The sequence below is a fragment of the Paramormyrops kingsleyae genome, chromosome 4 (genome assembly GCF_048594095.1).
Source record: "Paramormyrops kingsleyae isolate MSU_618 chromosome 4, PKINGS_0.4, whole genome shotgun sequence".
Classification (NCBI taxonomy): domain Eukaryota; kingdom Metazoa; phylum Chordata; class Actinopteri; order Osteoglossiformes; family Mormyridae; genus Paramormyrops; species Paramormyrops kingsleyae.
In genome coordinates, this window is record NC_132800.1 from 40,439,296 (window position 1) to 40,455,069 (window position 15,774).

At 41.6% G+C, this 15,774-nt stretch overlaps 1 protein-coding gene across 1 annotated transcript in view; it reads right to left on the reverse strand.

The window, feature by feature from the left end:
- LOC111849749 (sodium channel protein type 5 subunit alpha-like) overlaps nt 1–15,774 on the reverse strand; it is an 81,401-nt gene that overhangs the window by 38,741 nt on the left and 26,886 nt on the right. Inside the window, exons 9-14 of the mRNA XM_023822912.2 lie at nt 7,838–7,979; nt 7,323–7,520; nt 6,524–6,697; nt 5,725–6,045; nt 2,520–2,649; nt 999–1,237 (exon numbers count right to left, since the gene is read on the reverse strand). Of these exons, the coding sequence (XP_023678680.1) occupies nt 999–1,237; nt 2,520–2,649; nt 5,725–6,045; nt 6,524–6,697; nt 7,323–7,520; nt 7,838–7,979 (1,204 nt within the window). The remainder of the gene's footprint in view (nt 1–998; nt 1,238–2,519; nt 2,650–5,724; nt 6,046–6,523; nt 6,698–7,322; nt 7,521–7,837; nt 7,980–15,774) is intronic.

The following is a 15,774-nucleotide window of genomic DNA, read 5'->3' on the forward strand; positions in this document are numbered from 1 at the left end:
ATATATATATACAGTGGTACCTTGGTTTACGAGAATAATTTGTTCCGGAAACATGCTTGTAATCCAAAGCACTCGTATATCAAAGCGAATTTTCCCATTAGAAATAATGGAAACTCATACGATCCGTTCTACAATTCAAAAATATTCATATAAAAATTATTAATACAAAATATAAAGTAAAAATACATAAAACAAATTAACCTGCGCTTTACTTTTGAAAAGAATCGTGGATGGTGTGAGGGAGACAAGAGAGGAGAAGAGGAGGGTTATTTTGTAGGACGACTTTCACTATAATTAACGGAATCACTGATCCAATTAATACATGCTGACTGATCCAATCCAATGACAGCCTCTTTTGCCTCCTTTTCGATTTCGCAATAATGTGGACATTGCATTGTCGTTAAACAGATTCATCGCTCGCATTGCTACGCCCTTATTCAGGTGGTGCTTTTCTACTAAATTTTGACTATACGAGTGAGACATGCCGACTGAGACCGAGCATGGGAGACGATTACCCACAATTCTGCAGCATGAGAAAGTGAATAACTATTGGTTCAGTTGTGATGACGTGCGCTCGGCGTCAAAACAAGAAGCGCACGCATGCGCTTCCTGTTTTGAAGCTGAGCGCACGTAAAAACAAGAAGAACAAGGAGCGCATGTGTGCCATATGATTTTTGATGATACTTGGCGCTCGTAAACCAGGACTCAAAATTTATTAAAAATCTTTGCTCGTCTTGCGGAACACTCGTAAACCGCGTTACTCGTAATCCGAGGTTCCAGTGTGTGTGTGTGTGTGTGTGTGTGTGTGTGTATATATATATATATATATGTATATATATATCTCAATAGTCTTGGAACCCATCCTGGTTATATTTAATAAAAACAAACGTGTTTATACAGGGACATGGAATTCTGGGTAACTTCAACGTTACAGTGATGCAGCAGGGGGCAGTGAAGATAGATGACGGCACTGAGTGTTGTGTTCTGCTTGGTCTTACCAGATTGCCCACGGAAAGCATCTTGTTGAACTCATCTGTCATGGGGTAATGCTCCAATGCCATGAAGAGGGTGTTCAGGACGATGCACACTGTGATGGCCAGGTCCATGAACGGATCCATCACCACAAACGTGACCAACTCTTTCACCTTCAGCCACATGGGGCAGCAGTCCCAGATGAGGTACTTATGGGCAAATATGTACCAGCAGGGGGGGCACTTCTGCCGGGACTCCTCCAGTTCTGGAAGGATGCCACCGCGTGTCAAACCATATGATGCAAAGTTTTTTAAAGCATGAACATGGTGAGTTGATGTCTAGTGATGATCTGTGAGATCAATATGGCAAGCTAATATGAACAATGAGCTAATGTGAATTTTGTGTTTCACACTGAACGCATTTTCAAAAGCCCAAATTCCATAACTGACATTCGCATTGTTTTTTGTTTTTTTCTTACTTTTGGTGGCGTTTTCTTCAGCAAATGCAAAGAGTAGAATCTGACCTTACTGATTCTGGCAGAAACACAACTGAGTGACTTTAAAGATCTGAACTACTGAAACCCTACACAGCTAAAACTAGCCAGTGCTAGCCAGCGCTGAATATATAACACACATTTGCATGAAAGGAACAGGGCTTTCGGAAATAACACTGCACAAATATTTAAGCTGTATTGTGTTAGCCAGCGAGTAAACAATTATCTTATCAACACTGGGAATTCACGGCGAGTCTCAATGTCCGCGTCTTTAATTATACAGCTGAACAAACTTGTAAAAAGAGACGAGAAACACCTGTTTTACTGAGATTACAGCATTCCACTGCCAAGCAAACACTACTCATCCTGTTTGGAAATGTTAGTATTCCTTCTGTTAAACTGAAACATAAGATCTGTTTTATTGCAAGCCGCAATGGTGCTGTCACCTGGACTGACCTCAGACATCGTTTAATTTGTGTTTCTATCAGCTTATTGGTTTATTCCGTCTTGGCTCTGATTGGCTGGCTATCTACCAGAAAGACTGTAACATTCTGTGTTTCTGAGATTTGACATTCACGGTGGGCTATTTTCTTCTGTCCACTTCAGATTTCATTTATTACTCGGTTGGTGTAAAGTACTAGGGCATCTTGGGTCACCGTTACAGGATTTAAGATTTGGTAAAAATGATTCTGTTTTTTGTTTAATTTCAACATGAACTTTTTGGTGCAGGACCCCATGCACATGACAGAAACAACGCGTTGTTCCATATAATAGGTCTCTGGCTAGCGTTTTATAAAAGGGTCATTATGATTCATGATTTATCAATATAGTGACTAAGCATCATGACCTTTGTTGAGCTCAGAAATATCTCAAGAGGTTTTTATTTAATTTTCATTCTGAAAAAGGGCTTGGAAAACGGTTTCAGGTGGTGCAAGTTATACTGAACACGGTATATGGTCCAGTGCAGTCGGTTGTAAGGTATTCAGTATATTCATAAAACACTGATGATGAGGATATGGAAAGCAGTAGAAGAGTCTCTCTTTTTTGGTCTTACCTTCCATGGCATCAGAGAGGAAACTGGCTGTGCTGGGCTGTCTGTTCCTGGAGAAGGGCTCCTCCAGTAAGTCCGGGGACAGCCTCTCAGGGTACAGTGAGCCACTTGCCTCGCTCAGCCGTGGGGACCTCTGCAGGGACACCAGGGACATGATGTAGACCACAGCATCCATTCAGAAGGGTGGGGTCTACTATGACTAACCAATAAGACTATTCTTAAGTTTTAGATTGTTGTGCAATGTTGGACCTCTTTAAAAGTTATATTGATTGACTGATGGTGATTATTATTCTACTTAGGGCTGTGAATCGTTAAAAAAATTAACTAATTAATCACACCATTTTCTGTGATTAATTGTGACCTAACCCAAAAACTTACAATTATACACATTGAATCCCTAAATTAACATAGAATTAAGACATGGGGGAGCATATGGAACATTCCCACAAACTCATTACCTTAAAATATAAAATATTCCCCCTTTTTTAAAATTAGTTTGAAGACAGTAATGCAATTATACAACTTCATTGTTTAAACGGTCAGTTTTGCCTCTGAGATAGTTAATCAATATTGTTATATTATGATTTATTTCTGTAATAAAAAGAATATTTCATCAAATCCAGGGCAAGAGTTAGGGACATCAAAACGAACCAAAAATTGAGCATAAATATGCATCTTATACAAATTGATTGTTGATAGTTACATGCAATAAAGCTTATATTTATGATTTAAAAACATTTTATCTAGTGTTGTGTTCTTTGATTTTTGGCTACCTATTTGGTGAAAATGATTGAAAAATATCATCAAATCAGAGCATCAAGTGACAATTTTAATAAACATAAATAGTTTACGTAACGTCATTTAGTTTTCACAAAAACAAATACTGTTTTTCACTGTAACTTTTTTTGGAAAAATTTCCAAGTTTGTGAGAATGACCCATATTTTAATATTTAATGGTATAACTTAAACCTGTAATGTGCAGATTGCAATTCCAACAAAAATGCGACTTGCAAGCAAGTACAAGCTGAATATCAATGCTTTCAAATAGGCTACATGGCCAGGGTGAAACCAGACAAGAAAGGGCATTGTATTATAAGTAGGGATGTCAAGCAACAATTGTTTTTTTAATCTCACACCTTGGCGATTAATGGCATATAAAACATGTACAAATAATGTCAGGTATTCAACAGCCAGATAGACACACTGTTTAATTTGGACTGCGTGATCAATCTAAAATTTAAAACCTATTTGGCGAATAACTGTAAAACCAGAAGCATGACAACTACTGAAAGTCTCCTTAATGACATGTGATATCTTAAGATTTTAAGGGATAACCCTTTAATAAAATAAAACTAATACTGCAAATTATGTCACTTTTATCCTAAGTATGCCTCCGCCTGACAATTTTTTCAAATGAATTAAACCAGGTTGTATCTGTTTCCCTGGGAGACGGTAACTGAGTCTTTTGATTTTAGCTCTTAAGTCTGAGATTCTTTACAACATCATTATCTAAACTCTCTCTTTTGACCATGAAAGAATATTAAAAGTCTTTATTAAATGTCTTTGCTCATACTGTTCTCCCATTTGGTTATGAAAATACTGAATGTGTTAATGCGATCAAAGAAATAATAATGACTTTAAAATTAACGGCATGCGCTAATGCAATTAATTTCCCAACCCCAATTATGAATATACAGAAATAATTATCCAAGATTATGAATTTTAATTACAAATATTTTGCACTATAGAAAGTAATTTGCTACAAATTTATTTAAATTGTTGGGGTGCTCTTTTCACTATAAACAGTTGCACTAATTGCAATTTTGTAACTGCACTGAACTCAGTCGAAATCTTCAGTTGGATTAATAATAAAAATCTTCTGTACCACACAGTGAGATTCACAGGACTGCCTCGATTGACTGCAGTGTCAATGTTTTAGCCTCTGTCTGTAGTGTCTTACGCCAGCTCAGCAGAGTGTGACAGTGATGGTTGTGGATCGAACCGTATTTCTTCGTCTGGTGGCCATTGGTAATATCGAGTCAGTAAGGTGTTAATCCCAGACTGTTTAATGTGGCAGCACTCCCTGCATATATATAAATCAGCTACCACATTTTTTAAGTCAGCTGTTACAGTGCCTCAGCTGGTCATGCTGGCACACCTGATGTTTGAGTCTGTCTGGGTTTTCCCTTATTTGTCTGTTTCCTTCCACAAGGGAAAAGCTTCATATTTAGGTCTCATGGTAGCTCTAAAATTCCCTTAGCATGTGAGTAAAGGTGTGTTTATCAGAAAAAGGCATCCACTAACCAGGAATCACAGCAGAAAACAGAAGGCCTGCCATCTTGTGTTATGATGACATTTATCTGTGTGAGCACACTGAATTTTTACAGTGCATGCAGGGTTTCCTTTTAAAACCTCATGCCCTGGATGAGAAGGACGTCCTTATTTCAATACACAGATTCCTGTGAGACATCTGAGGTTACCTACGGCCAGGTAAGGTGGCTCCCTGCCTCATCGTTTTCAGCTGCTCCGAAATCCCATTCGCAGACATGCCGTGCTTGTCACTGTTGCAGGGTTTTGCTTTGCCTTAATGGCAGCAGAGAATTCAAGACTATACAGTGTCAGGAGATTACAGGGAAGTGCAGTGTATACACACAAACACACAGACACAGACGGATTAGCAGTGACCCTGAAAGCCACTGTGAAGAAAGCATCTCCTGGAAAATAACTGCAAGTCCAATGGTGTCCTTGTGTGTCCGGCACCAGTAACAAAGGGATGCTGCTGTGCAGAGAGCTTGGGGAGAGTATGCAAGGCTTGGGGCTGGAGTGACAGTGATGAACACGACAATATGGAGTCTACAGCAAACACCACGTGTATGAATTATGTGGCAGGCCTCCCCTAACATCGCACACAATGAAGTTCTCATGACTCAAAAACTGAAACAAGTCTTTATGCCCTGAGACCATAATAGACAATCGCAGTTATTGTAGGAGAGCCAGTTTTCTTATTCAGTTTGTGCACTGTGATCCTGTCTTTAACCATTTCATTTCATGGACTATTATTTACCATTAATATACTTGTATATTTAACTCATAAACCCCCAATCTGAATTTGAACCAACACAAGGCTCTTAGGCACAAAGTCACAGGTAGAGACAGTTTCAGCTGAACACAACTGGAGCAGGGTGACGTTCACCCCTGGACGACTTACACTGCCATCCCAGAATTTCACCAAGGGACTTGGTGGCACAGTCAGCCCCAAGCAGTTGACCCCGTTCTGGTCCACAGCTAGTCTACCGTTGATGGTCAGGGTGGGCGTGAAAACCTGGGAGCCGTAGCTTCCCATGCTTTGGTTGCTTGTCCGTCGTTTAGGCCAGGCAATGGGCGTAGAGCCGGTGCCACTCCGGGTGTCCAGGTAGTCGCCTTCCGCTTCCGAGTCCTTGCGGAGCCGGAAGGTGAAGATACTGACCTGACTTCCTCTTCTGGCGCTCAGAGGGTGAGATGACAGGGTCTGGACAAGGAGGTGCTGCATCTTGCAGGGGGGTGGGGGAAGGTCACGAGAAAGGAGAGATACATGACCGACCCTTAGGTGTGACTGAAATCCTACAGGTTTGTTAAAATGAGACCTAGATTTGTCATGGGAGTGAAAATGACAAATTAAGGAATGAAGGTGTGATTGGAGCCAGAATGAGGCTAAGAAAAGCAGGTCATTGGGACGCTTCTGAAAGTTTTTAAAAAGCCAAACGACTTCTAGTGCCTTCGATGTTGATATACAGCCCATACTTAAATCTAGGAATGGTTGTGATGCCTCAGCTTTCTAGGCAGTTCCTGTATCTCCTTAGCGTGGATCCTCATTTTTGATTGACAGTCACGCAGCCTTAGTGCCTATGAGATATTCCAGGCTGCTAATCAAATTGCGTCTGATTCGATTTAATTCATTTTTATACAGCACCCTTCCCAAAGCCCTTAAGAGTACTGTTTTGAAACTGTTTCAGGTGTAACCAACTTACTTTTGGCCCATCAGTCAAGTCCAAATTCTTTTCATCCACATCAGCTTCTGTCACTTCCGATGGGGATCTCTGGGATTTCCTCCGTTTCTTCCGGACTTTGGAATCTCTCAAAGTGAAGGGAGAAACTTCTGGCGATCGGATGGAGTCTGTCTCATGGGCCCTTTGTGATATCGCCTAGGGGTCGAAGGTGCACAAACAGACAGGAAGTAGGCTAAGGGGTAAGGCTACTTCATGTGTCTGTTGTCGATGATACATTTTGTGAAATGAAGTCTCAGAAAGTCACATGGATTTAAATTAGTAACTCAATCATCTGAGCATGATGACCTCATCCATCCATCACTACTCAATCCCAACTGGGGTCGCCCAGAGCCAATCCCAGTAACAATGGGCACAGGCAGGAAACAACCCTGGGCAGTCACCAACACACCACAGGGCACACACACTCACAGGGCCAATTTAGACTCGCCAATCAACCTATCATGCACACTTTTGGACCATGGGAGGAAACTGGAACCCATGGCGGAAACCCACACGAACATGGGGAACTCCACACAGAAATGACCCAGGACCGAACCCAGGACCTTCTTGTTGTGAGGCAGCAGCGCTAACCACTGCACCATCATGCTGCCCATGATGACCTTATAGGGATGCTAATAATTTTTAATTTAGCGGATGCTTTTGTCCAAAGCAACATGCAGGTGTGGAAAGTGTGGGGTAAGGGAGCAGGGTAAGCCAGCATCCTTGGAACAATGGGGATAAGGGTCTATCTCAAGCATCTGAGAGTAGTATGATGATATACCTGTTGCTCCCGGCGCAGCTGCTCCATCGCCATTTGGAACTCATGCTCCTTTTGCCAAGCCTCAGCGATGGTCGCCTGGTTCTGCTCCTCATAGGCCATGGCCACCACGGCCAGGATCAGGTTCACCAAGTAGAAGGAGCCCAGGAAGATCACCAGCACGAAGAAGATCATGTAGGTCTTTCCTGCAGAGCGAAGAGTCTGACATTGGCAGGGAAAGGTTTTATATCAGAATGGATTGAGTGAGGCATCATCTAAAATTTCCCAACTCTGTCCTCGGGATCCCCCAGATGCTCCCTACCATCTGAGGGTCCCCCAGGACCGGTTTGGGAAACACTGACCTAAAACGATCAAGGATTTCAATCAATATGCTTCAGTAGTTACAATCTCCATAATTCTTGTTGTGATCATCCCTTTTTGATTTCAGCCAAGTATGAGGTTCCTTTAAATTAAAGAATTGTGTCACTAATGGGTTGCCTAGCTGTGAGTAGTTGATGCGCACACTAGCGCACCATTACCTGCTGGTAGAGGTTTTCCCAGTAGTCCTGCGTCATCAGGCGAAACAGAGCGAGAAACGCCCACCCGAAGCTGTCAAAACTGGTGTAGCCATAGTTTGGGTTCCTTCCTGCTTTCAAGCATTCAAACCCATCTGGACATTTCCTATAAGAAAGACCACATATGACCATTGTTATCTTAAATCTTGTACATCAAATATCTCCTGTTTCTTAGTTTCTTCTCACCTGACAACATTAACCTGACCCACAACAAGATGCAGATAGAATCCTTAAAAACACACCAGCAAGAGTGAGGATATCTTTCACTTTTCCTAAGGCTGAAGTCTCCCTCCTACACAAACATGCCTTCCACATCTGCCCCAAGCAACATTTCCTTGTCTCTGCCAGACTCTCCAAGGGCTGCAACCAGCCATCCAGCGTCCATGTGCAATGCCTGTATTACATCCTTTTCAGGTGAGGGGAGGGGGATTTGGCTGAGGTCTCAGAAGAAAAACCTGATAGTGCTTATTAGCAGAGGGATTATGGCCAGACAAATGGGCACCTGAGTTGAGGTTTAGGATTCCAATTTGATGCATCAAGTTCTCCACCCAGAGCACAGAGACAGTTGAGTGTAGGCTATAGCTTCCCGCCTCGCTGTTTCAGAGTGGGCTCATTTAGTAATGGCTCAGCACAGCTGGATGAGAGTAGCCGCAAATCTCCCAGTGCTCTAAGATGTTTTAGAGCCATTGGTGGGATGAAGTGGGATCCTCATAAGCCCCGGCTTCCCAGAACCCTATCAGCGACTATGATTGGGCGTGCGTTTCGCTAACAGCTTGGCTAATTCAGCACTCAGATTGGCATGATTGAATTCTCTTTAAAATGCAGTTATGCGAAAGGATAAGAAAATGCCCTGGATTGTTCATGATGTCACTGTGAGACACTATTAAGTCCTGCAGCTTCATGCCTGCTGAAGCTCAAAGACAGCAAAAAAATTCAGTACGACTCATCTGTGAACCAGAACCTTTGTGGATCAGTGCAAATCATTGTTATTGTGACCTACATTATTTTGGGTGTGATCTTGTCATTGCTGTGAATAAGTATCCCCCTGTCGGGATACAGTGGAATAAAAGAGGAAATCTTTCAAACAGTTATTTAATCCCATTTTTGTAAAAAAAAAAAAAAAAAAAACAGTACAGTTTAGTGGGCTTGATTTTATGCAAAGCCAACAGCTCTGACGCTCTGACACTCTGACACTGGTCATGCCTAACCAGCTCAGAGGTAGAAAACTTGGAGCACCAGAGCCAGCTTTCCCACAATACAGTGCCAAAGTTTCCCTTTTATCATCACAGATGAGATCAAGAGGTTAATCCAAGGAGCAGGGATTCCCAGATGCTGCTGTTCCAGCCTCCTGTCGGCAAACATTGCACGCTGGTCAAAAAAACAGGAGCGGATTTCTTGCACGTAATATTTTGGCACATAAAAAAGAATCTGCAAAACTCTGCAGACCGAGTAGTGATTTCTGAAGAGTGACAACCACCTTGAGACTGAAGGTAGAAGTTTCCAGGAAATCAGGAAGAGCATGTCGCAGGTGAGCCCTTTCACCACCGGTCTCAACATGGACCAAAATCTGCTACCTTGGGATTTGGAGGAAAAGAACGCCAGCTAGTCTGGTCTTCCTTTTTGACAGGCAGATCAACAGACGACCTCAAAATGGTATCTTACCTCCCAAGGACCCTGTTTGCCATTTTCTTGGCTAACCATGCTGGTTCGCCAGGTAATGGCAGCCCTGGCTCCCCATTTTTTTTGGATCGGACTGCATTAATCTGGTTTTCGTATCTCACCCAGAGTATGCGTGTGGCCCAGAATTCAGAAGGTGAAAAGATGGACATAAGAACCCAGACACTTACAAAAGGGTTTCCCCAGAAAAACACTCCAAAGGCACACCATATATGTAACAGCTTTAAAAGCTTATTAACAGTGTGAACTTTTTCACTCTCTCCCGCAGAATCCTATTACACTCGTGTTTGAATGCTGCATTTCTGTTTCAGAGCCTGTGACCTCTCACCTCTGACCAAGCAGGATACGGAAAGATAAGAGGGATATGAATTATTATTATGCAGTAAAGCTAATACTAAGACAAGGTTGATGTCAGGATAAAAATGCTTAAAGTTTCTATAGCAACAGTATCCAGGAGGCTGTTGCCTGTGGAGATAGTTTCTTACTGCATCTCTGGAGTGCTATTTTGTCCCCTGGTCTCTGTCTTTCAGATACGGTGACATTTCAGAACGCAGGTAATTTCGACTGTAACGTCATAAATGTTGATTGACGTATTGAAGCACTCTGTGTTTTTTTTTTGTTGCAAAAATAGTAAATTATTATAAGTTATAATAAAACTTACAGGCCATTATAAAAGCGAGCTCGCAAATCATTCGCATTTGTTTGTCAGTACAAAGTATGCAGACATGTGGAAGAGGTCAGTACTGAAAACGGGGTCTGACAGACTTATTAATGAGTGTTTGAATTACATCTGGAACATACAGAACAAACTGAAGAGAAATAATTTGTCCGGTAAATGTGTGTGAAATCAAAACACAATAACCAAACTAATAAATCCCTGCTTTGTTTTCAGACAACAGTTAACGGCCAATATGCAATTATATTGTTGCTGTAACACAACAGAATGGCTTTGTCAGACTTAGCAAGTACACAGGATGCACTTAAGCAGGACTGCCCAGTCCTGGGATAGGACTGTGGTACTGTCTCTGGATATGGTCACAGGCAGTCACTGCTGCTGCTGCTTTGGTGGTCTTTAGGAGAGTGGGTGAGATTAAGGATGCACAGACGTCATACTGTCCCAGAATCTGTGCGCATTTGCTGACTCTGGCCTGACTTTGTGAGGTGAATGTGGGGGCTGGTCTCTTAGCTACCTAATGTGTCGAATGCCAACAGGGTAACAAAACAGTGTGAGGGGAACACACTTAGGAACAATCAAGGAAAGAACGAATTTAGAAAGGGTCACTGGCCCTTGGTTACTGGCCCTAGCCTGGGATTATTTGAAGGGGTCTTCTTAATGCTTAAAATAATTTCTTTCAGAATTGTTTCTCTATGTAATGTTCACATGTTTCTTCACTTCATGCAGAATGAACAGATTTTGCCTACAATAATATTAAAAACAAAAAGAAGTTTTAAAAAAGTTAAACAGTGAATATTGATGTTTCCTAGTATTGCCATTTGGCGGTTTCCAGCAACGTCAAAGTGATTCATATCTATAAGATGTGCCAAGCCATGTAAAGATGCTCAGATATCCTGGTTTATATGTAAAGAGAAAAGGGGCCAAAATTAAAAGTGCACAGGAGAGAGATGGGTGCATTAATCTTCACTTTGTGCTGTTATGGTTGTAATGAGCATTAACAAGCCCATTAAGTGCAGGCAAAAGGCTTCAAGGGGGATAAAATGTGACTAAAGTAGGGAAATCCTTCCTGTGAGAATGAAAGACAATGAGCACTGATACTGACGAGCAAATGCAAGATGTGGGAATATGAAGTTATATGTAATGGAAGGACGACAAGCAGATGTCAGATACGAGAATATGAAATTACAATTGACTGAAGGATAGCGAGCCGATGACAGATATGGGAATTTGACGTTACACGTAACAGAAGGATGGAGAGCAGATGTCAGATACGGGAATTTGAAGTTACGTGTAACGGAAGGATAGTGAGCGGATGTCAGTTATGGAAATATTAAGTTGCACATAACTGAAGGATGGCGAGTAGATGTCTGATATAGGAATATGAAGTTACATGCAATGGAAAGATGGTGAGCAGATATGAAGTTACGTGTGATGGATGGTCATAGTTTGGACACATTTTCAAATCTCTTGTCATCTTCTGCTTGGTATTTGAGTGTGGTGTTTTCTTTTTTAATGGAGGGTTTTCTCTTACTAATGGCCGAAAGCTTGTTACAGGTACCAACCTGACGAGTGGTCAGGTCCTACGTGCAGTTGCTAGCCTTTGATTTGTGGAAGAGAATGAGGACTGATTCTACAGAAGGACACACAAAGGGATTGGCCGTCAGGGAAAGCAGTGAAAAGCTTGGTCATTCCTCAGTGGATTAAAAGTTGATGGTCAATACGCATTGAGATCTGAGTCTACCATTATAAGTAGCTTATGCTACCATTAGTACTGCATAAGGCAGTTAACGAATCACATTTCTCTCTGCTGTAAGAGGCTTACAGAAATAAGATAACCGTAAGTTTGTAAGTGTTATTGTGCATGCAGTTTGCCTATTTGTTGTTGAGAATGAGAAATGCTTCACTTTGATGTGAAGGGAGTTACCAGATGGAACAGAATACCAGACATTCTGAACTCATCATCAGTTACTGTTTCGTGTCACTTGTTCTTTCACAGTGTGAATGTAAACTGGAGGTTTTTGTCCGTCTCAAAACATGTAGCCCTTTTGTGTCTGAGAATTATGGTGTGTCATATGTATGCGGGCCTCTCTCTGCTCAGGTCCACGGGGTGAAGGGTCTTAAAGTGCAGGAAAGGATGTGAGGTCAACCAGAGACTCGCGAACGAGCCACAAACAGGCTTCTCATGAACCTGGGGCCGTTTCACAGCTGATCAGCCACCCAGGGGCCCGTGAGGCAGGAGACACGCGTTGATCAGCTGATGCCCCAGAGGCGAGGCGAGCCATAAAGAATGAGCCATGCTCGAGTCATCTCTCTTTCACATCTGACGACATGACAACGTGAAGCGACATCACCACTGTGCCTTTGTGCCAAGAAATTACACATTCTTCTCTCACTATACAGTCTTTTGTATTTATAATATGATGTTGAATACATTTATTTTCTGCTATTTACATCTTTGGTGCCTGACAGCCCATACAGAGAGACAGTCAGTATGCAGGATCACTAACTGTCCTGCATGGAAATTACACTAATACGCAAATGATTTGTGCAACATTTATGAGTAGGTAAATATTTTGTTTTTGCAGCATGTCAGGGTCTGTGACGGTTTACGTCTAAGCCAGATTTTCCTTTAAACTCTCTGCCATTATAGTGTATGTAATGACAGATCCTCTGCTCGTCTTTCTGCTGTGACCAATGTAAACTAGGGATTCCCAACCCTTTGACGTCGGTGGACCTGTTTAAATCGTACAAAAATGTCACAGGCAGCTAAAACAGCCTGGGGGGAGGGACCATGCTGACACATCGGTCAATGATGTCATACGTTTATTTGTTTCCTATTTTTCAGATGCAAACATAACATGTGAAGGTGTGGGATTGTAAAGGAATTGAAAATATAATTTATTTTTAGAAATGAACCAACCCCTCCACAAATCAGCCCCCCCCCCGACAAAGTACCGGCCACAGGTGGGTGGCTGTGAAGCCCTACTGTAAACAGCTGGTCGTCTGCCCTCAGTGCTTTATCCTCATTTCCGTTTTTATGCATTTTATTTCAGTCATATTCTCTACATAAATTTATCACACGGGGGAATTGAACAGGCACTATAGTGCACTTTTGATTTAATTTTCCTGAAGTTTGTGTTTTTTTATTTAAGTGCATGTGGTTGTAAGACCAAAGATGCTCCCCTAAATTTCTGCAGTACACTGTCATCTGCTGGCTGTGATTAAAATGATTCTTGCAATGCATATAGGTGTCTCACAAGCATACTTTTTAATTTACTGACTAAATTGCCTCTTAGAAGTAATTGGAAAACTACATAATGTGTCATTGAAATGTTACCTAATAGAAGAAGCCACTTTAAGATTCTGTAAGAACACACACTATAGATGTCCCCTTAAGATGTTTGTCTTCTGTAATGTATATAACCTACAGTGCCTGACAAAAGTCTTGTCGCTTAACCAAGTTGTAGGAACAACAAATAATAACTTGACCTGTAGTTAATCAGTTGGAATCAGAAATGGCTTATAAGAAAAGGCAAAGCCCTCTAGATTATGCTTATTATACCAAAATAAAGTTTTGCATCATTCATTGAGTTTTGTCATGTAATTAGGACAGAAAGGTCAACTTTTGCCTGGACAAAAGTCTTGTCATATGCAAAATAATGTAGAAATTATACATATATTTCATTTAGAATACACAAACATGCTACAATAACATCAGAACATAAAGTCATGGTGCCTTGGAAAAAAAAAATAATAATGTGTATGACTCCCATGAGCTTGGAGGACCATATCCATACGTCTTGGCAATGACTGAAATAACTTGTTGATGAAGTCATCAGGAATGGCAAAGAAAGCAGTTTTGCAGGACTCCCAGGGTTCGTCTAGATTCTTTGGTTTCGTCTTCCAAGCCTCCTCCTTCATCTTACCCCAGACATGCTCAATAATGTTCATGTCTGGTGACTGGGCTGGCCAATCCTGGAGCACCTTGATCCTGTTCAGTTTCAGGAACTTCAATGTGGAGGCTGAAGTATGAGAAGGAGCGCCATCCTTCTGCAGAATTTGCCCTCTCTTATGATTTGGAATGTAATGGGCAGCAAGAATATCTTGATACTTCAGGCTGTTGATGTTGCCATCCACTCTCGAACACCCCCATGGCAGGGCTTGTCCTTTAAGGTGCGCAATTGCGCGTGCACGCCATCACGCGCCTAAAATGGTGAAGAGCTGCGCAAAGAAATGCGCGCCTATCAATAAAAAAGAATTAAATTGTACGCGCCTTTTGTCACGTGACCACTCGACGCCCCACGGAATTATATTCATGACAACAATGGCGTCGAAAAAAAGCATGGATAACAAGGGTCATCCGTGTCAGAATGCAACGTTTTTGGGGAGGGGAGCGATGGTTGGTGTTAAATAATTAATTCATAACGAATTAATTAATTGTAGCCTACCGTTTCCACTACCTGACCCGCATGGTCTTTGTTTTACCCATAACCAAACCATAAATAAATAAAGATGTTACACACAAATTACCACCTGTCAATCACTTTTTCCGCGGGACTCTGGCAGGAATAGGCACAGTGATCTGTGTCGTTATAATGGCGTCGACAAACTCGGTTGGTAAAAAAAAGGTGCAAATTCACCTTTCTGGCAATACTTTAGCTTTAGACCGAATGAAACAGGACAGCCACGAGATACGCCTGAAGTGGTGTGTAGGATTTGCGGTCAAGTTCTGTTCGTTATGGTAAAACCATGAAAAAGGCATATTTGGTGTAGTTTATTTAATCTTATTTAATAAAAAAAATTAAAAATTTCTGCTGTTTCTGTATGCCTCATTTTTTAATGTAAACGAACTAGTTCGTGTAATTCGTTTGGCGTTCACTGTAATTTGTATTGTGATCGCTATAACAACTTCCTTGTTGTTTCCTCATAATATAAGTAAAGATGCGGAAATTGAAAGCATGCATTTAATTTGGCTATATAGTGTGATTAAGTGGTGTGTTTTTCGTGAGCTGGTTGCTGCTGCAGCGGGGGTGGGGCGGAGGATCGCGATGTCGGCTCAGCATCGTGATGTCTATCGGCGATGGACGATGGCATCGTCTATCGACCCAACCCTATTGTCCAACTCTTAATATTGAGCTATCCCCACTCCTAGTCCTAGTCCAATAGCAATATCCTTGGCTACTGTCATTACTCACCCTGTGGTCTAGTTGCAGATTATATCCTGGAAGGCAACCTACTCAAAACTACTCAAGCACTTAAGAGATGGCATCTTCATAACTAGTTAGTCTTAGCTGTATACATGTTAAGGATCGGCTGCTGCTGGGATCGACTGCTGATGTGTTTTTCATCCAAGAATTAAGTTTTCAGAGAAGACACTGGCTAACAAATGCAATTTCAGTGGAGAAACAGAATTTGGCTCATACAATGTATTGGATGCCATATCTAAGTTTTGGCCCATATAATCTTAATATTATGGTGCTCTTCCTCTCTGAGCCTTCTGCAGCAAGTGTTATGCAAATTGAGGACAATCTCCAAAGTATTGATGCAA